The sequence below is a fragment of the Phaenicophaeus curvirostris genome, chromosome 24 (assembly GCF_032191515.1).
Source record: "Phaenicophaeus curvirostris isolate KB17595 chromosome 24, BPBGC_Pcur_1.0, whole genome shotgun sequence".
In the NCBI taxonomy this organism is placed as follows: domain Eukaryota; kingdom Metazoa; phylum Chordata; class Aves; order Cuculiformes; family Cuculidae; genus Phaenicophaeus; species Phaenicophaeus curvirostris.
Window position 1 is genome coordinate 7409213 of NC_091415.1, and position 16893 is coordinate 7426105.

Genomic DNA, 16893 nt, shown 5'->3' on the forward strand with positions numbered 1-16893 from the left:
TAGGGGGCGGGGGCGAGGGCGGTGAGGGGGGGGCGGGGCTTGAGGCGGGGAGCGGGGCCTGTAGCGACGGGCGGGGCGGGGAGGGGGCGGGGAGGGGGCGGGGCCGGGCGGGGGGAGCGGGGCCGGCGCGGGAGCGGCCGAGGTAAGGGGGGGCCGGATCTGGGGGGTCCCGGGCTGCCCCCGCACCCCCGCAGTGCCCCTGCCGTGTCTCCTCAGTGCCCTCCAACCTCCTCGTCACCCCCTGTTCGCTCCCCTCGTCACCCCCTGTCCTCCCCCTGTCACCCCCCATCACCCCCTCAGTGCCCTCTGCACTCCTCGTCACCCCCTATTGTCCCCACCCCCACGTCAACCTGTGTCACCCCCTGTCACCCCCCGAGCGCCCCATCACCCCCTGCCCCCCCACCCCCCAGGACATTCCTCTGTCAGCTCTGTCTCCCCCTTCGTGACCCCTTGTCAGCCCTGGCTGGAGCCTCAGCACTCCGAGAGGCCCCGTCACCTCGGGTGTCCCTGCTCCCACCCCTAACAGAGCCTCTGTCACCCCCATACCCCCCCCCCCTCAGCCCTCGCCACCCTGTCCCTGTCCCCGCAGTGCCCCCTGCCACTGTTCCCTGTGGGCCCCCATTGTTCCCAGTGTCCCCTCATTGTTCCCAGTGTCCCCCCATGCCCTGAAAACCCCTCGAGCCTTTCTATCCTTTCTCCCTTCTACCCTCAGCCCCTGCTTTCCCCACTCCATCTCCTCATCCTTCCTGCCCAGCTGCTCTCCTAAACCTTCCTTCCATCCTGGTCCCTTTGCGCTCTCTCCAGAGCTGCCCTGGGCACTTCCAGCCTCTCTTGGTGACCTTGCTGTGGCTTCCCCAGTTGGAAGGTGGGAACCTGTCTCCGTGCTCTGCTTTTAGCACCCACATACTTTTAGCTGCTTTTCTCTAGTTAGACAGGTCGGGCTGACAGGTAGCGTCCGTTCACCCTGAACATGGAGCCCCCTGGTCAGCTGGGGCGACAGGCGGGTACTGGGGTTTGTAAAACAGGTGTTGGAACATCCTCCTGCTGCAGCATCTTCTGCCTGGCTCTGTTTAGTTTGGCACTGTGCTGTCCTGCTCCTTCCCCAGCCAGGTTAGCGAGGGCATAAAGCTCCTCACCTCAACCCTCCAGATGCTGACCCCCATACCCAAATGATTTAACAGCAACTTTTTTTGGTGCCTATACCATGAAAACACTCAAAAAGAGTCATGTGTCATTATCCTGCGGTGGGAACAGCAAAGGTGACCCATCTTCTACTTTCTTACTTCCAGTTCCTTGAGGACTGGCAGCCTCTAACCCCTGTTATCGTTGAGTTGTGCAAATGAACACAATCAATGCCTTCCTGACTCACCCTCATTCAACCTTCGCGTGCTCTTAATGCAAGCGGTCAATCCCTTCCTGACTCAACCCCATCCAACCTTTGTGTTCACTTAGGAGCGCACGTGGCCAATTGCTTTGTCTTTCTTCCTTCAGCATGGTGTCTGCTGGAGTGTTGCTGGAGGGAAAAAGGAAGTTCCCTCAGCACAGCTTTATTTCTGCATGTCTTGCTGGGAGGGCCGACGAGAGGCAGCTTGATCCTCAGGGTATCAGCATTATTTTAGACATTTCCCTTTTCCACACATCCTTTTGAGCATCTTTTCAGCGTTACCATTCTAGGTAACGTTAACTTTCTGCCGTTAGTGGTCTTGGCCACCTTTCATTTTCACTTGCAGTTTTGTTTCCCCGTGCTCAACTTGCACAGAATGCGTGATTCCTGCCTTTATGGAAAACCCTCAGGGGTGGTTTAAGTCCCCTTTGCTTTTGAAACGCTTCCTCGACTTGTTCTTGATGATGATTTGATAATGGCTGTTGCAGAAAAGATTTGGATTCTCAATCTACGGCTTTAAAAACCCCTTAGGACAGGGAAGTGCCTACAAATCCGGATAAATGTTTAAGAAAATCAGTGCTCCTGGGAAGCGAGGCTGGCCATGGCCATTAGATCATCAGTTGGCAAAGGGCCCTGTGAAAAAACAAGGAGGCTGACTTTTATTTCTCAATATTGAAAACAGTAAGACAGGATGATGTGTTAATTTATTTCAGGACCTTCCAGCTGGCAAATTGCGAGGCAATTCCTTCCTGCCTCCCAGGGATCTACGATGCCTCGTTACTCACCTGTGCTTGCCCAGACACTGCGCGAGCCGCGGGAGCTGGATGAGACTCGGTGAATCTGCAGCAGTGCGGAGTTGGGACAGGCACAAGTAGAGGCACATAAACACACAGAGTGCTTTGCAGGGAACAAAACTGTGTTTGCTGTATGTAGTTTGACCGTGGAACAGCAGAAAAGCTTTAAACAGGAAGGGAGATGATAAGAATTGTCCTCTGCTATGAGGACAGTCTGAGAGAGTTGGGGTTGTTCAGCCTGGAGAAGAGAAGGCTCCGGGGAGAACATAGAGCAGCTTCCAGTACAGAAAGGGGCTCCAGGAAAGCTGGGGAGGGACCTTTTACAAGAGCATGGAGTGGTAGGATGAGGGCAATGGCTTTGAATTAGAAGGGGTAAGATTTTGATTAGACATTAGGAAGAAATTCTTCACGATGAGGGTGGGGAGTCCCTAGCCCAGGTTGCCCAGAGCAGTGGTGGCTGCCCCACCCCTGGAGGGGTTCAAGGCCAGGTTGGATGGAGCTTGGAGCCCCTGATGCAGTAGGAGGTGTCCCTTCCCATGGCAGGGGCTTGGAACTGGATGATCTTTAAGGTACCTTCCGACCCAAACCATTTCATGATTCTATGAATTCAGAGAAGATCTTGACAGAACTAAGAAAGAGGATTTAGTGGGGAAAACATTACAAAACTGTTGTGAGTGTAACAAGAGTTTGCCAGGGTTTATGTCTGTGGAAATCAGAGAGCCAGAGGCACAGTTGTCTGACAGAGCTCTCATCCCCATGCTGTTGGGATGTACCAGCCTGCAGCTATTGTCACAGGAAGAAGTTGTGCCTACCAGAGCTCTCAGGTTGTGACTGAAGCTTCTACACTATTCTTAATGCCCAACCACATGGAAATAAACACAATTTGTGCCTTCTCTCTGGGTGAAGCAACAGCACAGGTTGCAAAGATGCCCAGTCTTGGATGGATTGAGGGCTCTTCTGCTGGTGTTGCTGATGAGCTGCCTGCATGCGCACATTTATTATGTGATAAGAGCAATATCCACTGATGAAATAAAGCTGTTCGGTTTTACCAACCTTGCCTGTGCTCACATGGCAGCAGGACTCCAGTGCTGCCTCTCACCAGCACCCAAACGCTGCCGGCTGGTGGGAAGGCAGCACAAAGTCTTCTTTTCTACAGCTTCTCCAGTGTGTGGAAATGGCAGGTGCTGATGCAAAGAGAGGGCAGGTGTTGCAGGGTGTCTGTTCACACTCAGGCTGCTTCAGCACCTATCCTGCCACATATTTAGTGTAGCATCAACGTCATGTTGGGATGTTGACCCAAAACAGTTGCTTTATTTTTCTCTTGAAAGCATCTCATTCCAAGTTAAATCTTTGCATAGACAACTCCTGTACATCAAAAAGTCTCCAACCACCTGTTTTCTGCCTTTCTACCATCCTGCCATGCGCATCCTTCACTCAAACCACCTGGAACACAGGAAAAACACGTTGTGTCAGGCCAGCACATCCAAGGTCCAGTCAGCAGCAATGACTAATAGGAGAGTAAATTCTGTAGAGTAAGAGCTATAGAAGTACCTCACATCTTGATTATTTTCCTTTGTATCTCAGAGGCTTGGAAAGAAAATGAGGTGAATGTGGAACTTCACCAGGAAGATGCCTTTGGATTCCCCGTGAGGCAATGGTCTTTCTGACACCCTGTGTCCTCAGGTATGTGACATATTGGTTGGTTGGTTCGTTTTCATCCAGAGATCTGTTAGCTCAGAAATAAAGCCAGGGCACTGTTAATGTTTAAATGCTAAAGGCAAAGTACAGTCTAAGCATCAGACTGCTGGAAGTTTTGAATTACAGGCTCAGGCAGGTAACATAGCTCTAACAGAGAACACCATGTGAAATGTGCATTCCTCTATCAGACAAATTCCCAGTTTACCCATGCAAGAGATGGGACTGTGGAGGCACGTTCAGTACTATTTTTACTGCATTACGGTCTTAAAATGAAAGTCAACATTAGCAGGCAAGTGTTATGCTTAGCTTAACAATGAAAGCTGAAGGGTAAGGGAGCAATATTAATTCTATTGCTCTGTTCTTACTCACTCCATCTCCTGTTTGACACCTGTACCTGCTACCCAGCATCTTCCCTAGGAGCAGCTGAACCTATAATTGTACAGAGAGGTGATTATACATTCTTTTCAAGGGTTATCAGTCAGAGTTGGCTTCTCTTACCTCCCAGGAGCACACCAGAGCTCCTTTGTTCATACCTGAGCCAATAAAATTCTAGGCTGTAAAGCAGCACAGACACAGGGCAGTGGCCAGTTTCTGGTAAGTGAGCAGCTCTCATTATGCATCATGTGATGAATCTATCAACCTGGCTTTCCTCAAGTGCTCCTTGACACGCGTGCTGGTGAAGTTCAGCAGAAAGCTGTACCATAGAGTGACAAAGGTGTGTCTGGATTGAATGCCTGCTGGGTGCAGTAAACGAACGTCAGTGAAGTCCTGAGGCCTCCTAAGGGAGACACAAGGGTGCTGGTCAGCTTTGATTTCTTTCAGGATTCACCCACTTTTGGTTCAACATCTCTTTTCCTCCCATGAGACTCTCTAGTCTTGGTGCTTCCTATCTCTTTCCTCCTTTTCTCTTTTTCCTTTCTTTCTAACTCTCACACCCTAGGCAGTGCCCACCTCCTGAAGCGTCTCGGCGCTGCACTCCTCCCTATTTTATCTCAGCATTATTTTGCTTTTCTCACATGCTGTTTGATATTTGCCTGGATGCCCTTGAATCTGTGATTTTTATTATTTCCTCTTCACCTTTTTCCTATCTCATATTCCGTTTACAGTCTCCAGTTTCATCTGTGCTCAGACATTTTCTGTACTCTTCTTCCCAGTGTAAATGTAACGGGATGGCATCCATGGGATGGCATCCATAAAATGGCACAAAACACCAGGCCAGGCACAGCCTGGAGGGCAGGCTCAGGCGGGATCCCACCAGGGTGTGCTGATACCTGCAGGGAGGTTGCAAAGAGGATCCAGCCAGGCACTCATCAGTGGTGCCCAGTGCCAGCACAAGGAGCAGCGGGCATAGACTGAAACATGTGAGGTTCCCTGTGAACGTTAGGAAACACCCTTTCAGTGTGAGGCTGATGGAGCACTGGCACGGGCTGACCAGACAGGCTGTAGATCTCCACCTTTGGAGATATCCAAAAGCCACACAACACACCCGGCTCTGGATGGCCCTGCTTGAGCAGAAGGCTGGACAAGAGGACCTCCTTTCCACCTCAGTAATCCTGGGATTCTGAAATCAGCACAGCTTGACTTTGTATTTGAAGCCAGTAGACTTTGTATTTGAAGCCAGCGGAGAGGAGGCACGGTTCTTTCTGCGTGAGCTCACCAGGGTGACAGAGGTACACATCATTGCTCTTAGAGAGCTGAGGTAATGGCAATGATTTGCTATCAGGCACTTGGGGAGCACAGAGTGAGCCTATTCCTTCCACCTGTTAAGACATGACAGCTGCTTACTGCCTCTGAGGAAGAGGAGCCCTTGAGTTTGAAGGCTGTGGTTCATCAGAGTCAGCTGTTGCTCAGAGATACCTGTAAGCGTACTTAAGGGATGCTTGTAACAGATGTTCAGTCACACAGCATGACAGGTAGTAAATGAGTGCAGATATTAAAGTAATTCTAGGTCATCTCCTCCACGTCACCCAGTTGATTGTTAATTGAAGTTAGAAGCTCCAAAACAGCCACTGTCAGTTAAACTGTCACTGCTGGGACATGCTCTCTGTCAGCTGCACTAATTCTGACCTGGTGTTATGACACAAGGGTAAGAATTAAATAGAGTCTATTATTCACAGTGACCCACCTGACCTTATTCTGGCAGCAATAAATGCTGAGACATGTAGTAAGTGACACTACTCGTCTCTTTTCTCACTATCTTCTAAGAATTTCAGCATTGCCATTTCCAGATGTTTTTTCTGCTTATGTGTGATCGCTGTGCCATGAAGTTAGATGGGTTTGCAGGACAGGAGTGAGAGCAATAACAAATCACTGCATTTGAGGCAATTGCCTCAAGAAAAGCAAAACCTTTGAGAAATCTTAGTAAACCTTTGTATTTGGTTCCTCACAGTGTTTGGAGTTAGAAGTCAGCGCTGAAATGTGGTGGTTTCAGCAAGGCCTCTCTTTCTTGCCTGCGGCTTTGGTGGTTTGGTCAGCGGCATCTTTTGTGTTTTCCTACATCACTGCAATCGTCCTACACCACGTCGACCCCTTGGTGCCGTACATCAGGTCAGTAGCATTCATGCAGCTGCCTCATGAAGAGTACCGTGGTATGGAATTGGCCTCTTGCTCCTGTGAACTGTTCCCCAACTCCAAACTGCAAACAGCAGTTCTTCCCTACCAGCTCCAAAGTTCCCAGCTGGTGTGGCTATTTGTGTTTCACTCTAAAGCTGTCTGGTTTTGTGCAAAAGTCTAACCTTTAAGATCTGTCTGTGCGATCATATCCTTGAAGTGATGATGAACAGGAAACCTGGAAGTGCATCTCCACACCTCTGTTCAGAGTAAAGCGTCTTGCTGTTAACGGTGTGTGGTTGCAGCAGTAAATCTGTTCTATAACCTGTACTCCTACCTGCATTGCATCAAGGCTGTACCTATGACCTTAGTTTGGTCTTTCAGCTTTCCAATATCTGCATTTTCCCAGCTTTAATACTCTTTGTTTACCTTTTGTGGAACCAAAATCAATAAAAAAGGAATAGTTATACCGGGTACTTCATTCCATGTTCTAAGGATAGCGTGGTTTTATCAGTCTTATTTTTACAGCTCTAAAATCAGCAGAGTAACAAGAAATGCAGTGAAACACACCTGGGAGGGTTTGTACAAATCTATTTCTTATGGTTCATTTGTAGACTGAAATAAGTAAAGTTGTGTTGCAAGTATTTTTAATATAGATAGATATATATCACCCTGTTTATCTCTTCCAGTGATACAGGGACCATACCTCCTGAAAGATGCTTATTTGGGATAATGTTAAATATTTCGGCCTTCTTGGGTGAGTATAGGAAGCTGTCCTTGACGAACCGCAGGCAATTCTGTAACGCACAGTTTTAAACAATTTAATTTCCTTATTCAGATCATTAGACAGCCTATAATTCTCAGTAAATAACTAAATTCTAATCAATCAATCTTAATTATCTTAAGATAATTTTGAAATCACCAAGTCCAACTGTACCTGTTCACTACTGAACTAGATCCCTAAGCACCTCATCCACCTGTCTTTTAAACCTCTCCAAGCATGGGGACTCCACCACCTCCCTGGGCAGCCTCTGCCAGGGCTTGAGAACCCTCTCAGTGATGACATTTTTCCTGATGTCCAAACTGAACCTACCCTGGTGCAACTTGGGACCATTCCCTCTTGTCCAATTGCCTGTCACTTGGGAGAAAAGACCAACACCCACCTCACTACAACCTCCTTTTGACAGAAAAGTGCATGGCAGTGATGTTACCCGCAAAGCCAGCATGACAGTTGCAGATCCCAGAAGGACAAAAATTTGTTTGGAAAATACCCAGCAGGCATGTAAGAGAAAGAGGAATGTGAATTCAAGGCATTCACCTTACTTGTGCTGCAATTATGGAAGGGGAAGTACAGCCCAGTATGTCTTTCAGGTGAAAGAGATCAGAAAGATGTAGTAAGCTCACTTGTTTACCACTGTGTTATTTCAGTTTGACTTCCAGATTTGCAGCTTTCCCATGCCAGTGTCCCCTCAGACAGTTCTGGTATTTTAAATAGTGGCCCCTGTCACCTGACATCTTCCTAGTTACAGAAGGACAGGCTACTCATCAGCTGAAAATCTGATTGCGAGTGGGATCTTTGTTAACAGGTATGGCTACCATGTACGTCCGCTATAAACAAGTTTATGCTTTGAATCCGGAAAAAAACAAGATCATCAAGCTGAATAAGATTGCCCTTACGCTTGGATTGATGAGCTGCTTTGGACTCTGCATTATTGCAAATTTCCAGGTTTGTGCTTTGTTCATGATTCCCCAAAGCTGCCCAGTTGTGTGTGTTTGGTTACGGAGACATCTGATAAAATGGGGATTTACTGAAAGCAAAACTTTGTAGGGCAAATATGGGTTTTTGTCAAATTCCCTAGAGGAAAACATTACAAAAGCAGTTTCAGTTTAGAATTTCTTACTCATTTCTTGTTTTCTTTATCTACTGGGACTTGTGAGCAGCCATTCATGAAATTCCAGAACATCCAGAAACCCTGAATTCTCGCAGAAAGCAAACTCATCTCGGATCTCCTTGTAGGCCATTTGCAGTCTTGGCTCTAGGTTAAAAGGCCACAACTCGGGTGTATTTTGACTTAAGAAGAAACAAGTGCCAAAATAGTTAAAAACTGTTAGAAGAGAGTAAAGACAACAAAAAACCCCAACCCCATGAGAAGCCTAGCTCTGAAAAGCCTGCCCTCTGAGGTATATTTTCCTTCAGACCTTTGCAGTTCTTGAAAATACTGCGGTGTCATCCAGCTTTTCAGTTTCCCCATCCCAGAGGGTCTATTTTTTTTTTCCCTCCCCAGTACTTCCCACACGCTCCAGAAAAAAGGCTCTGGTGTTCTCACATATCACACTGTCAGCAGGACCGTGTTCTCCAGGACTGGTGTTCGATGCACCCAGTTGTGCCTTTGCCAGCCTCTCCATATCAGGTACTGGCTGGGTTTCTCTGGCGTCTGCAGTGTCACCTTGGGCTCCTGCAGGATCAGCACCCAGGAAAAGCAAAGAAGAAAAGCTCCTGGAAAGCTCTGCCTTTTCCCCTACCCCAGCTCTCTGTTCAGCAGCCCCTGTCACCTCAGCACACTCATTTGGGGTTTTTTTGAAGCCTCAATCTATTTACTTTTTCTGGAGCCCCTGTTGCACCCACTAAGCACCAGCCTCCAGGCTGTGTTCAGCTCCATCATTTCCCTCCACCGCTGGTCAGGAAGGAGTTTGTCTACTTTCTGCAGATTCAGATAATCAAAACATAGAAGGTACATGCTCATTTGTTAAAGAACTTGTGTAACATTTAATCTGGAGCAAGACAGCAATTGGAAGTGATGTGCCTGCATATCCAAGGGATGCTGAGGAGCGGCTGAGGGCCACCCTGGCAGGATGGCTCCAAAAGGAGCTAAATGCCCTGGAAATCCACTCATTACTGAAGAGAACTGAGGTGTGCAAATACACACCAAAGAGCCATCACACAGAGAGCTCCAGACAGCCCTCGCTGCTGGCAAAGCGATAGCGCAGGCCCATCATGGGAGATTTAATTCCTGCTTTTCAGCCCATACTGCTCTGTTTTAGCTGTGGCTACCAATATCATCTCATAGAGTGTGAAGATCTCTCCGTGATCCTCTGTTTAAATCTCTGAGATCTCTGTTTAAATATCAGTTCCCACTTCTGTTATACTGTGGGTACAGCACCTCAAATTCATTTGTGCAGATAAGGTACATCTGAAGATCGTGGGGAAAGAGTCACTCCGCTTCCCAGTCAGTGGAGTTACTCAGTCAAACACAGGCCGTCTCAGGCTCTAGGACATAAAAGATCCCCTGCACGACTGGAGTGTGGGGAGGCTGCCAGGCCTCACATCACAATTGCAATAAAACAATTATTAGTTTCTGTCATTGGGTTCTGTGCTTCAGCAGGGATGAGACGAATGGACTGAACACAATGTGATTTTTCAAGGTACGAATTCAAGTTGGGTTCTTTTTCTTGAAATAACTTCTAGTTTTGATAATTTTGACTATTTGACAGTTGATTCTCCTATAGCGTTTATTAAGCTAAGAAGTATTACTGCTTTGTTCAACTTCAGTCCCTCTGAGTAGTCAAAGATAGTAATTTAACAAACAAGGCTTATTCAGACTAGAGTAATTCAGAGAAACACTATACCTCATTATTTTCAGTCCCAGTTTAGGGACTAGAGCTGTGTCATGTTTATCCTCTATTGCATTCTCTGTCAGAGAAGTACTGATTCCAAGGACAGAAGTAAATAGCCTGATGTCACTCTCAATACCTGCCCAACTGCAGGGATTCCGTCATCCAGTTTCTTTGTTGCTATCCATTATGGCTGATAAGAACAACTCTTATAAATTCCATAATTAAGAGAGAGCTGTGACCTGTAACAGCCACAGGAACTTCACAAAAACAGCATTACAGAGGGCTGCTAGGTGCTGGCTTCCAGCTACGTCCACATGGGTCTTCCGAGAAAAACCTCTGAAGTGCTGGCACATTCCAGAAATGCTTAGCCTGGGATGCGGGAAAGTAGTTCAGTGAAGTGCCAAAGGTGTACAGGAGAAAGTTGTTCTCAGAGTTTGAAATGAAACCAAGTTCTGTACAACCATTGCTTTCTTCCCCTAGAAATGCATTCTGTACTACATACACGTGGTTGGAGCATGCCTGACGTTCGGAGTTGGGGCAATTTATCTGCTGGTTCAGACTGTCCTGTCCTACCTGATGCAGCCAGAACTTCACAGCAAAGACATCTTCTGGATCCGCCTGACCATGTTCCTCTGGTGTTGTTCCAGCATTGTGAGCAGTATCCTTTTGCTGTGCGGCGTCACCACAAACTCAAGCAGCCATCAGAAGTGACAGCATTTGCATTTACATTAACTTAACCCCCCCCCCGTGTGAAGGGCTGTGCCACGGAAGGCCACGGCTGTCCTCACATGTACAGCTTGTGCCAGGCTGTCCATTCATACTCCATGTTGCAACCTGGGAGCTTTAGGGAAAATGGAACCATCAGATTAAGCCCAGTAGCGAGTGACTGACTAATTAGAAAAAGAAAGGTAAGAGGGATGGTTGCCCCCCTTTCTCTTCTCCTTTCTTTCTGCACACCAGAGACTGGAAACGACCAGATATGAGGGCACAGAGACTCTGATTGTAGATTGTGAAGGATGGGAAGAAAGGGAAATGTACTTAAGAGATGGGCAGATAAGAAATAAAAGTGTCTGTTCCCCAGTGATAGGAATGGTTGACCAAGTTTTATAGTAAGGATACAACTGAAAGGGAAATACAGACATAGCACAAGAAAAAACACCACTGAATCGGGTCTGCACTGTGCCAGCTGCTCCTGAAGCTGCTCTGAAGTGCTGGTGTTTGCTAGGGCGTATTGCCAAGGCTGCATCAGAAGAGACATTTGCCCTCTGCTCTCCTCCCCTGCCCCTCCCAGTTCAAAAGACAAGTCATTCTGACCAGAATTCCCTAGAGCCATCTCTCGGCTCTGGAATCCATCGTCTCCCTTAACTTTGTATTCTGAGTGCTGGAAGCAGCTGTGGGTTTTACAGAAAATATGGGCAAACCCTTCCAGAGAGAGGGGCCTTTTTCCTGTCCGGAGTCATTTAGCCATCGAGAAAAGGAACTCTAGCTGTTCCTTTGCTCACTTTGATCACCCTGGCCATTATAATTTGAAAACTGACTCAGTTTTGTGTCAAACAGGACTACAACACTAAAGCTTTCAAATTTACATGTCAGGGGCGAGTGCAAAAATCATTACTTAAGTCTCTTCTGCAGCTGAATCAAGGCCACCGATTTAATCCCCACCAATTCCACTTCTTTCCAGGCTGGCAGCCAAAACTAACACTAAACTGTACACCCCATTTCCCATGATGATCTCGCTAAGTGGGAGACACCTGCTACTGCAAGTTTATGTAGTCGATACCAGTTAGACAAGAAGCGGTAACTGAGGCACAGTCTGGTTGTCTATAAAGTAGCATCAAGGACCCTTACGTGCTGCAGAGGCTCAGGGCAGAGCACAGAGCTCATCTGTGAGACAGAGAGAATCACCAGCCCTGGCAGAAATGTTGATGCTAGCGAAGAACAAGATTGTCAGGTTGGGACAGTTAGGAGCCAAATGGAATTGGGGAAAACTAAAATGGAACAGCAAAATCTGCTACAAGTTAGGAGCCTTTTACAGATGCCAAAACCCCATAAACCCCAAATGTAGAGAGATTAAAGCAGCGTGGTCTAACCCAAATTAGAGAGAAATAAAGACAGCTGCAGAAATACACATACACACAGAACTGTGTGGAAGGGGAGGAAAGGGGAAATTGTCAGGGCATTTTCTGTATTGACAGCTCATAATGCAATAACAGAAAGGCAGAGGTCTGTGGCCATGGGTGAAATGGTTGTAACTGGTACTAGAGAACAGAAAGAAACCTAAAGCAGCTGTTGATCCTCTGCAGGAGTGAAACGGAATTGCCAATACAGAAAGGGCAAAGCATTACCCACTCGGTAATGAGGGGAGGATGGCAGCCAGTTATTTTTGTACCATGATGATTAAATTCTTTCCATTGCGGTAATAATTCGGGCAGGTAAGTAACAGCTACTAACGCTGTACATTTTAATTAGCAGAGAAATGGGTATCTCCCACTCAGATCAGTAACCAGAGCTCCCTGGACCACCCACATCCTTTTTTTAACAAGCTTTGGAAGTCTGGGTTCTCAAACATGTTTGTGCCAGTAAGTTCAGCCTTGTTCACCACCAGAATTAATCTTTCACATCAGGAGGCTCTTGATGCTTAATCTTATTAACGATTAAAGAAGTTAATATCTTAATCCCATGAAAATCAGGTCTTCTATAACTTAAAGCTCCCAGTTTCATTTATAAGGGCAGTAACACTAATGTAGTGGAGAAAAAGTGACATCTCAGTCACTCTAGGAAGATCCCCCGTCTGTGATCAAAGGAGGAATCTTTGCCACAAGGGGTTTTTCCTCGACTGCTGCACCAAAGCAGTTATCAAACGCTGAGTGAGCCAAGAGGGGAACAGAACAGCCAGTAGCCCTGTCTGTGGCAAATGATGCAGCGTTCCAGCCTGGAACCCACAGAGCAAGAGTTCAAGGTGGCTGGGATGTCAAAAAGCAATCAGAGAAAGAGGTCCAGTCACTGTGAGCCTGGAAGATACCACTGAAACAAAAGTCAGACTGCTGAGTATTCACGTTTGATCACAGTCCAAATGCTTTTTTCACCCAGGATGCTCTCTGGTGGCAGAGGTACAAGATGCAGCATACAGAGAATGAAGAGAATCAATTCAGATTAGAATTAACCTTTTCATGTGACAGTAACCAGTCAGCTGGAACAACCTGTGTGTGAAGCAATCCACGTCACATTGCTGTTCGTTCTGCTGGGGAGACCTTGTGGCAAACACACAGGGATCTCCTTACAGCCTCAGCTCAACACAATCCAGAGCTGAGTGTGAAATTTCCAAGTTGCTCATTCTTGGTCTTGAATCTTCCTTAACGTATTGCTTTACAGTGTTTATTTCCTCAGTTATCTTATACAGCGGCTTGTACGGAATGAATCTGGTGCAGAAGTTGCACTGGGACCCACAGGAAAAGGTAAGAGCATGAACAGAGAAACAGATCAAAACCCAGCTACGTTCACAGCGACAAATGCATCTGGGCACTGACTGGAGCCATAGAGTCATGGAATCACTAAGGTTGGAAAAGACTTCTGTTGCCTTCGGAGGGCGTTGCCTTCGGAGGCGTGGCGACCTGGTTCAGGAACGGCACGGCGACCAACCCCAGGCCGCTTGGTCCATGAGCTCACAAACACCAATGTGGTGGATGGCAAATGGCGTTTATTGATACGTAACACAGCCTTATATAGCCTGGGTTTACGATGTCACTTCCGTCTGCTTACATCATGAACTAAACGCAATTGGCTATCCGGAGGGGGTCCTACCTTTCCGTACATCGCGAGATCTTCCGACCGCCAGGCCTTAACTACCCACAGACTTCCAAGCTTATCCAGTCCAACTGCCAGCCCAACCCCACCACACCTGCTAAACCATGTCCCCAAGTGCCACCAATTGTCAGCCATGTGCGTGCTGTTGGGATGGGGGAGCGTAAGTGAGCATTACCGGTTGAGCCAGTATGCAGCCACTTGCTGCTCGGAACAAAGCAGTTGCTTATAGTGTTATGGGCACCTCAACCAGGTGTCAGACTGGCAGCCCGTCCAGTCTGCGTGGTCACTGATTCCCTCTCACCTTTACGTGGCCACTCTTGGTGATGCAGCTCAGGTGCCAGCTGGTTGCCACAAAGCTGAGTTCCTGGCTGCTACACGATGGGTGTCGGGTGATTTGGAAGGAAAACACCACCAAAGGATACAGGCAGTAAAGCTGCCAGAGAGATGATGAGCGCTGCGCAGTGAAGGATCCCAAATGTGACAGAGAAAGGGTGTGTAGGTCTTACAGCTCTGCCTTACTCCCTTGCCCTCCGCATCCTCTCCAGGTTCTGCTGGAGTGTGGGCACTTACTCGAAGGAACATTATCCAGGCTGGGTTTGAATGCTTTCCCACTCCTCCCTTTGTTTAAAGCATAAGGTGAAAATCTGCTCTCGGAAATCTGCTTACATCCAGAGCAGGTCTCAAACCTTGCTTTTGTAAGGAGGCATTGCTGTTAGTTGTGCTAAGCTCTTCACTGAGCCCCAGGTTTTGCAGGTAAGCATTAAATTCCCAGCAAGGTCACCCCAGGTGTGTGGAGCAGGCATTTTCCTGGTCATTCTCACTCTTCTGCCAAGTTCAATGCTTCATTCTTAGAGACTCATGATATGCTAAGAAATGTTGCTCTCCAAATGAATGGTTTTGGGTGGGAGGTGCTGTACGTGCGAGCCTGCTTTCTGCCACTGGAGGTTCAAGGGGAGCTTCTCACAGTTTTTTTTTCCCCTTTCACAGGGCTACACAGCTCACATCATCAGCACCATCTCAGAGTGGTCACTGGCGTTCTCCTTCCTCAGCTTTTTCCTCACCTATATCCGTGACTTCCAGGTAAAATGAAGTTAAGGGTCAGTGCTCTAATGAGCCCGAGGGGCTGCTGTACCTTATCAGTCATTGAGGCTGAAGGCGTGAAGCATGAACAGCACAAACTTTCCCTGGCAGGACTGACCCTGCTGTGTTAACACAGCCCCCTGCCTCATGAGATTGTCCGCAGCACAGTGGCTGTTGCAAGGCAAACACAGGAGCTGGTCCAGGAGAACAGCTTGGGAGTCAGGCTTACAGTTCTGGAGCCGATCTGCGTTTTGGCATTTAATCTGCCTCCTCAAGCTGCCCGTGCTGTGACAGCGACACCCCTGCTAACTTGGAGTTTCTTTCCTTTTCCCTCTATAGAAAATCTCGCTGCGTGCGGTTGTCAGCTTGCATGGACAAACCCTGTACGATATACCACAGAGCAGGGGGAGTGAGGAGCAGGCGCTGCTGATAGCAGGGAGCATCTAATGAAGGGAAAGAGAATACATTCTCAGCATAACTCAGGAATTTAATAGCAATAAGTTTATATTTCTAAGCACTTATGTTACATATAAAGACTATGAAGTTATTGTATGGAACTTGACAGAGAGGGCTTTGCTCTTAACCCCACAGCAATGTAAGCACTATCAGTATTGGAAACAGGCCTGGAACATTTCTGCACGTGTCAATGTCACAGACTAATTAAATGAAGGTTATTGAAAGGTTGTGTCTCCTCATCACTTCCACCTGACCCAGTTACCTTCCTCAGCCCCTTGCCCTCCTCTTTCCAATGTTCTTCAGGCCAAGTTCTTTTGGATACATGGAGCTCAGCCTCAAGCCTTCCATGCCTGCAGCTGCCTCGGGGGCAGCCCTGCGCACTGTGCCAGGGTGGAAGGACCCAAGCCCCTTTATCCTTTGAGCAACCCACAAGGAAATCCCTCTTTCCACCCCAGCTTCCTCCAGAGGAGAGGAGACAGATGAGGACTTGGCCAGCTCCCCTCTTGTGGAAGCCGTGCATTTGCTCCTGGAGAGGAGTGACAAGGAGCAGCAGCAAGAATCTGTGCAGGCTGCTGCAAAACCAAATCACTTCACTCTGAATTTCTCATCTCCTGACTCTGATGAGCCAACATCAACCACCTCACACTGGGACGCCGGAACTTCCAGGAGTTGCAGAGAAGCATCACTGTCATTCTCATCTTTGTTTCGTGCTGTTTGAGCAGTAGCTCCATCCTCCTGTCTTGGAGGAATGGATGTAGTAACTTTTTCTCCTTTAGGGACCTTTCCACCCTTGACTTTCTGGACAGGTTTAGAGTTGATTATATCCTGTTCTGTATCGCTGTTCTCTGGCACATGGGCTGCCCTCAGAGTTTTCTTCTTCCCTAATTTTCTTCTCCTCCTGTTCCCTTTCTCTGCTGGGACTACAGTGGTTACTGCTTGTTGCTTGGATGGTTCTGCTGACAATTTGGGGGTTTTATCCATTGGCATTTCTAGAAGGACTGAATGCTTTGGAAGACACATGCTGCACTGATCCAGTAAAAACTTTTCAGTCACCGTATCACTTGCTTCTCTCTTGCTGAAAACAGACAGTGAATGAGCACATGGATTCTCAGGAAGTTCAGCCTTTCTTCCATCCCCAGCAGGCTTGAGAACATCTTGATTAGTGTGTTGTAAACAAGCGGTCAGCTCTGGTAGGGATATAGTTGCAGAGATAACTGGATACACTGAAGTTTTCTGCTTGGTCTCTTCATCCTTCTGCTTCACCTCTTCTGCTCGTGAAGCACACAGAGCACTCTGGAGCACAGAATTCTCATTTCCTTCTAAGCCTTTTGGAGAGACAGGTTCTTGTTTAACTTGTACTGAGGAGTCAGGAGGAGTGGTAGGTGTGATGCCAGAAGACTGGAATGGTGATGACATGTTTACATGAGCAGAAGCTCCCAGGGCAGGTAGAGAAGAAGATACAGTGTCCAAAAGAGGCAGGAAGGAGCCTGCAGGCATTAAGTCAGCTGCAAT

The 16893-nt window shown here is 47.6% G+C and overlaps 1 protein-coding gene across 5 annotated transcripts; it reads left to right on the top strand.

Annotated features, from left to right (window-relative positions):
• Nucleotides 1-105: 105 nt before the first annotated feature.
• On the top strand, nucleotides 106-15612 carry DRAM2 (DNA damage regulated autophagy modulator 2). Of its 5 annotated transcripts, XM_069875652.1 has the most exons (12): nucleotides 108-142; nucleotides 805-865; nucleotides 3765-3861; nucleotides 4346-4470; nucleotides 5848-5962; nucleotides 6266-6423; nucleotides 7116-7183; nucleotides 8013-8152; nucleotides 10522-10699; nucleotides 13414-13496; nucleotides 14833-14925; nucleotides 15265-15612. In XM_069875652.1, exons 6-12 carry the CDS (start codon nucleotides 6293-6295, stop codon nucleotides 15370-15372), a joined length of 801 nt encoding a protein of 266 aa, XP_069731753.1. In that variant the 5' UTR covers nucleotides 108-142; nucleotides 805-865; nucleotides 3765-3861; nucleotides 4346-4470; nucleotides 5848-5962; nucleotides 6266-6292; the 3' UTR covers nucleotides 15373-15612. The 5 variants fall into 5 exon arrangements, with proteins under 5 accessions (XP_069731751.1, XP_069731754.1, XP_069731753.1 ...); XM_069875651.1 differs by lacking the exon at nucleotides 4346-4470; XM_069875650.1 differs by lacking the exons at nucleotides 805-865; nucleotides 4346-4470 and having other exon boundaries at nucleotides 106-142.
• The last annotated feature ends 1281 nt before the right edge of the window (nucleotides 15613-16893 follow it).

Coding starts and splice junctions, on each gene's coding strand:
- DRAM2 (XM_069875650.1), top strand. CDS start 6,293: ATGTGGTGGTTTCAGCAAGGCCTCTCTTTCTTGCCTGCGGCTTTGGTG. Junction 6,424..7,115: donor CCCTTGGTGCCGTACATCAG/GTCAGTAGCATT, acceptor TATCTCTTCCAG/TGATACAGGGACCATACCTC. Junction 14,926..15,264: donor CCTATATCCGTGACTTCCAG/GTAAAATGAAGT, acceptor TTCCCTCTATAG/AAAATCTCGCTGCGTGCGGT.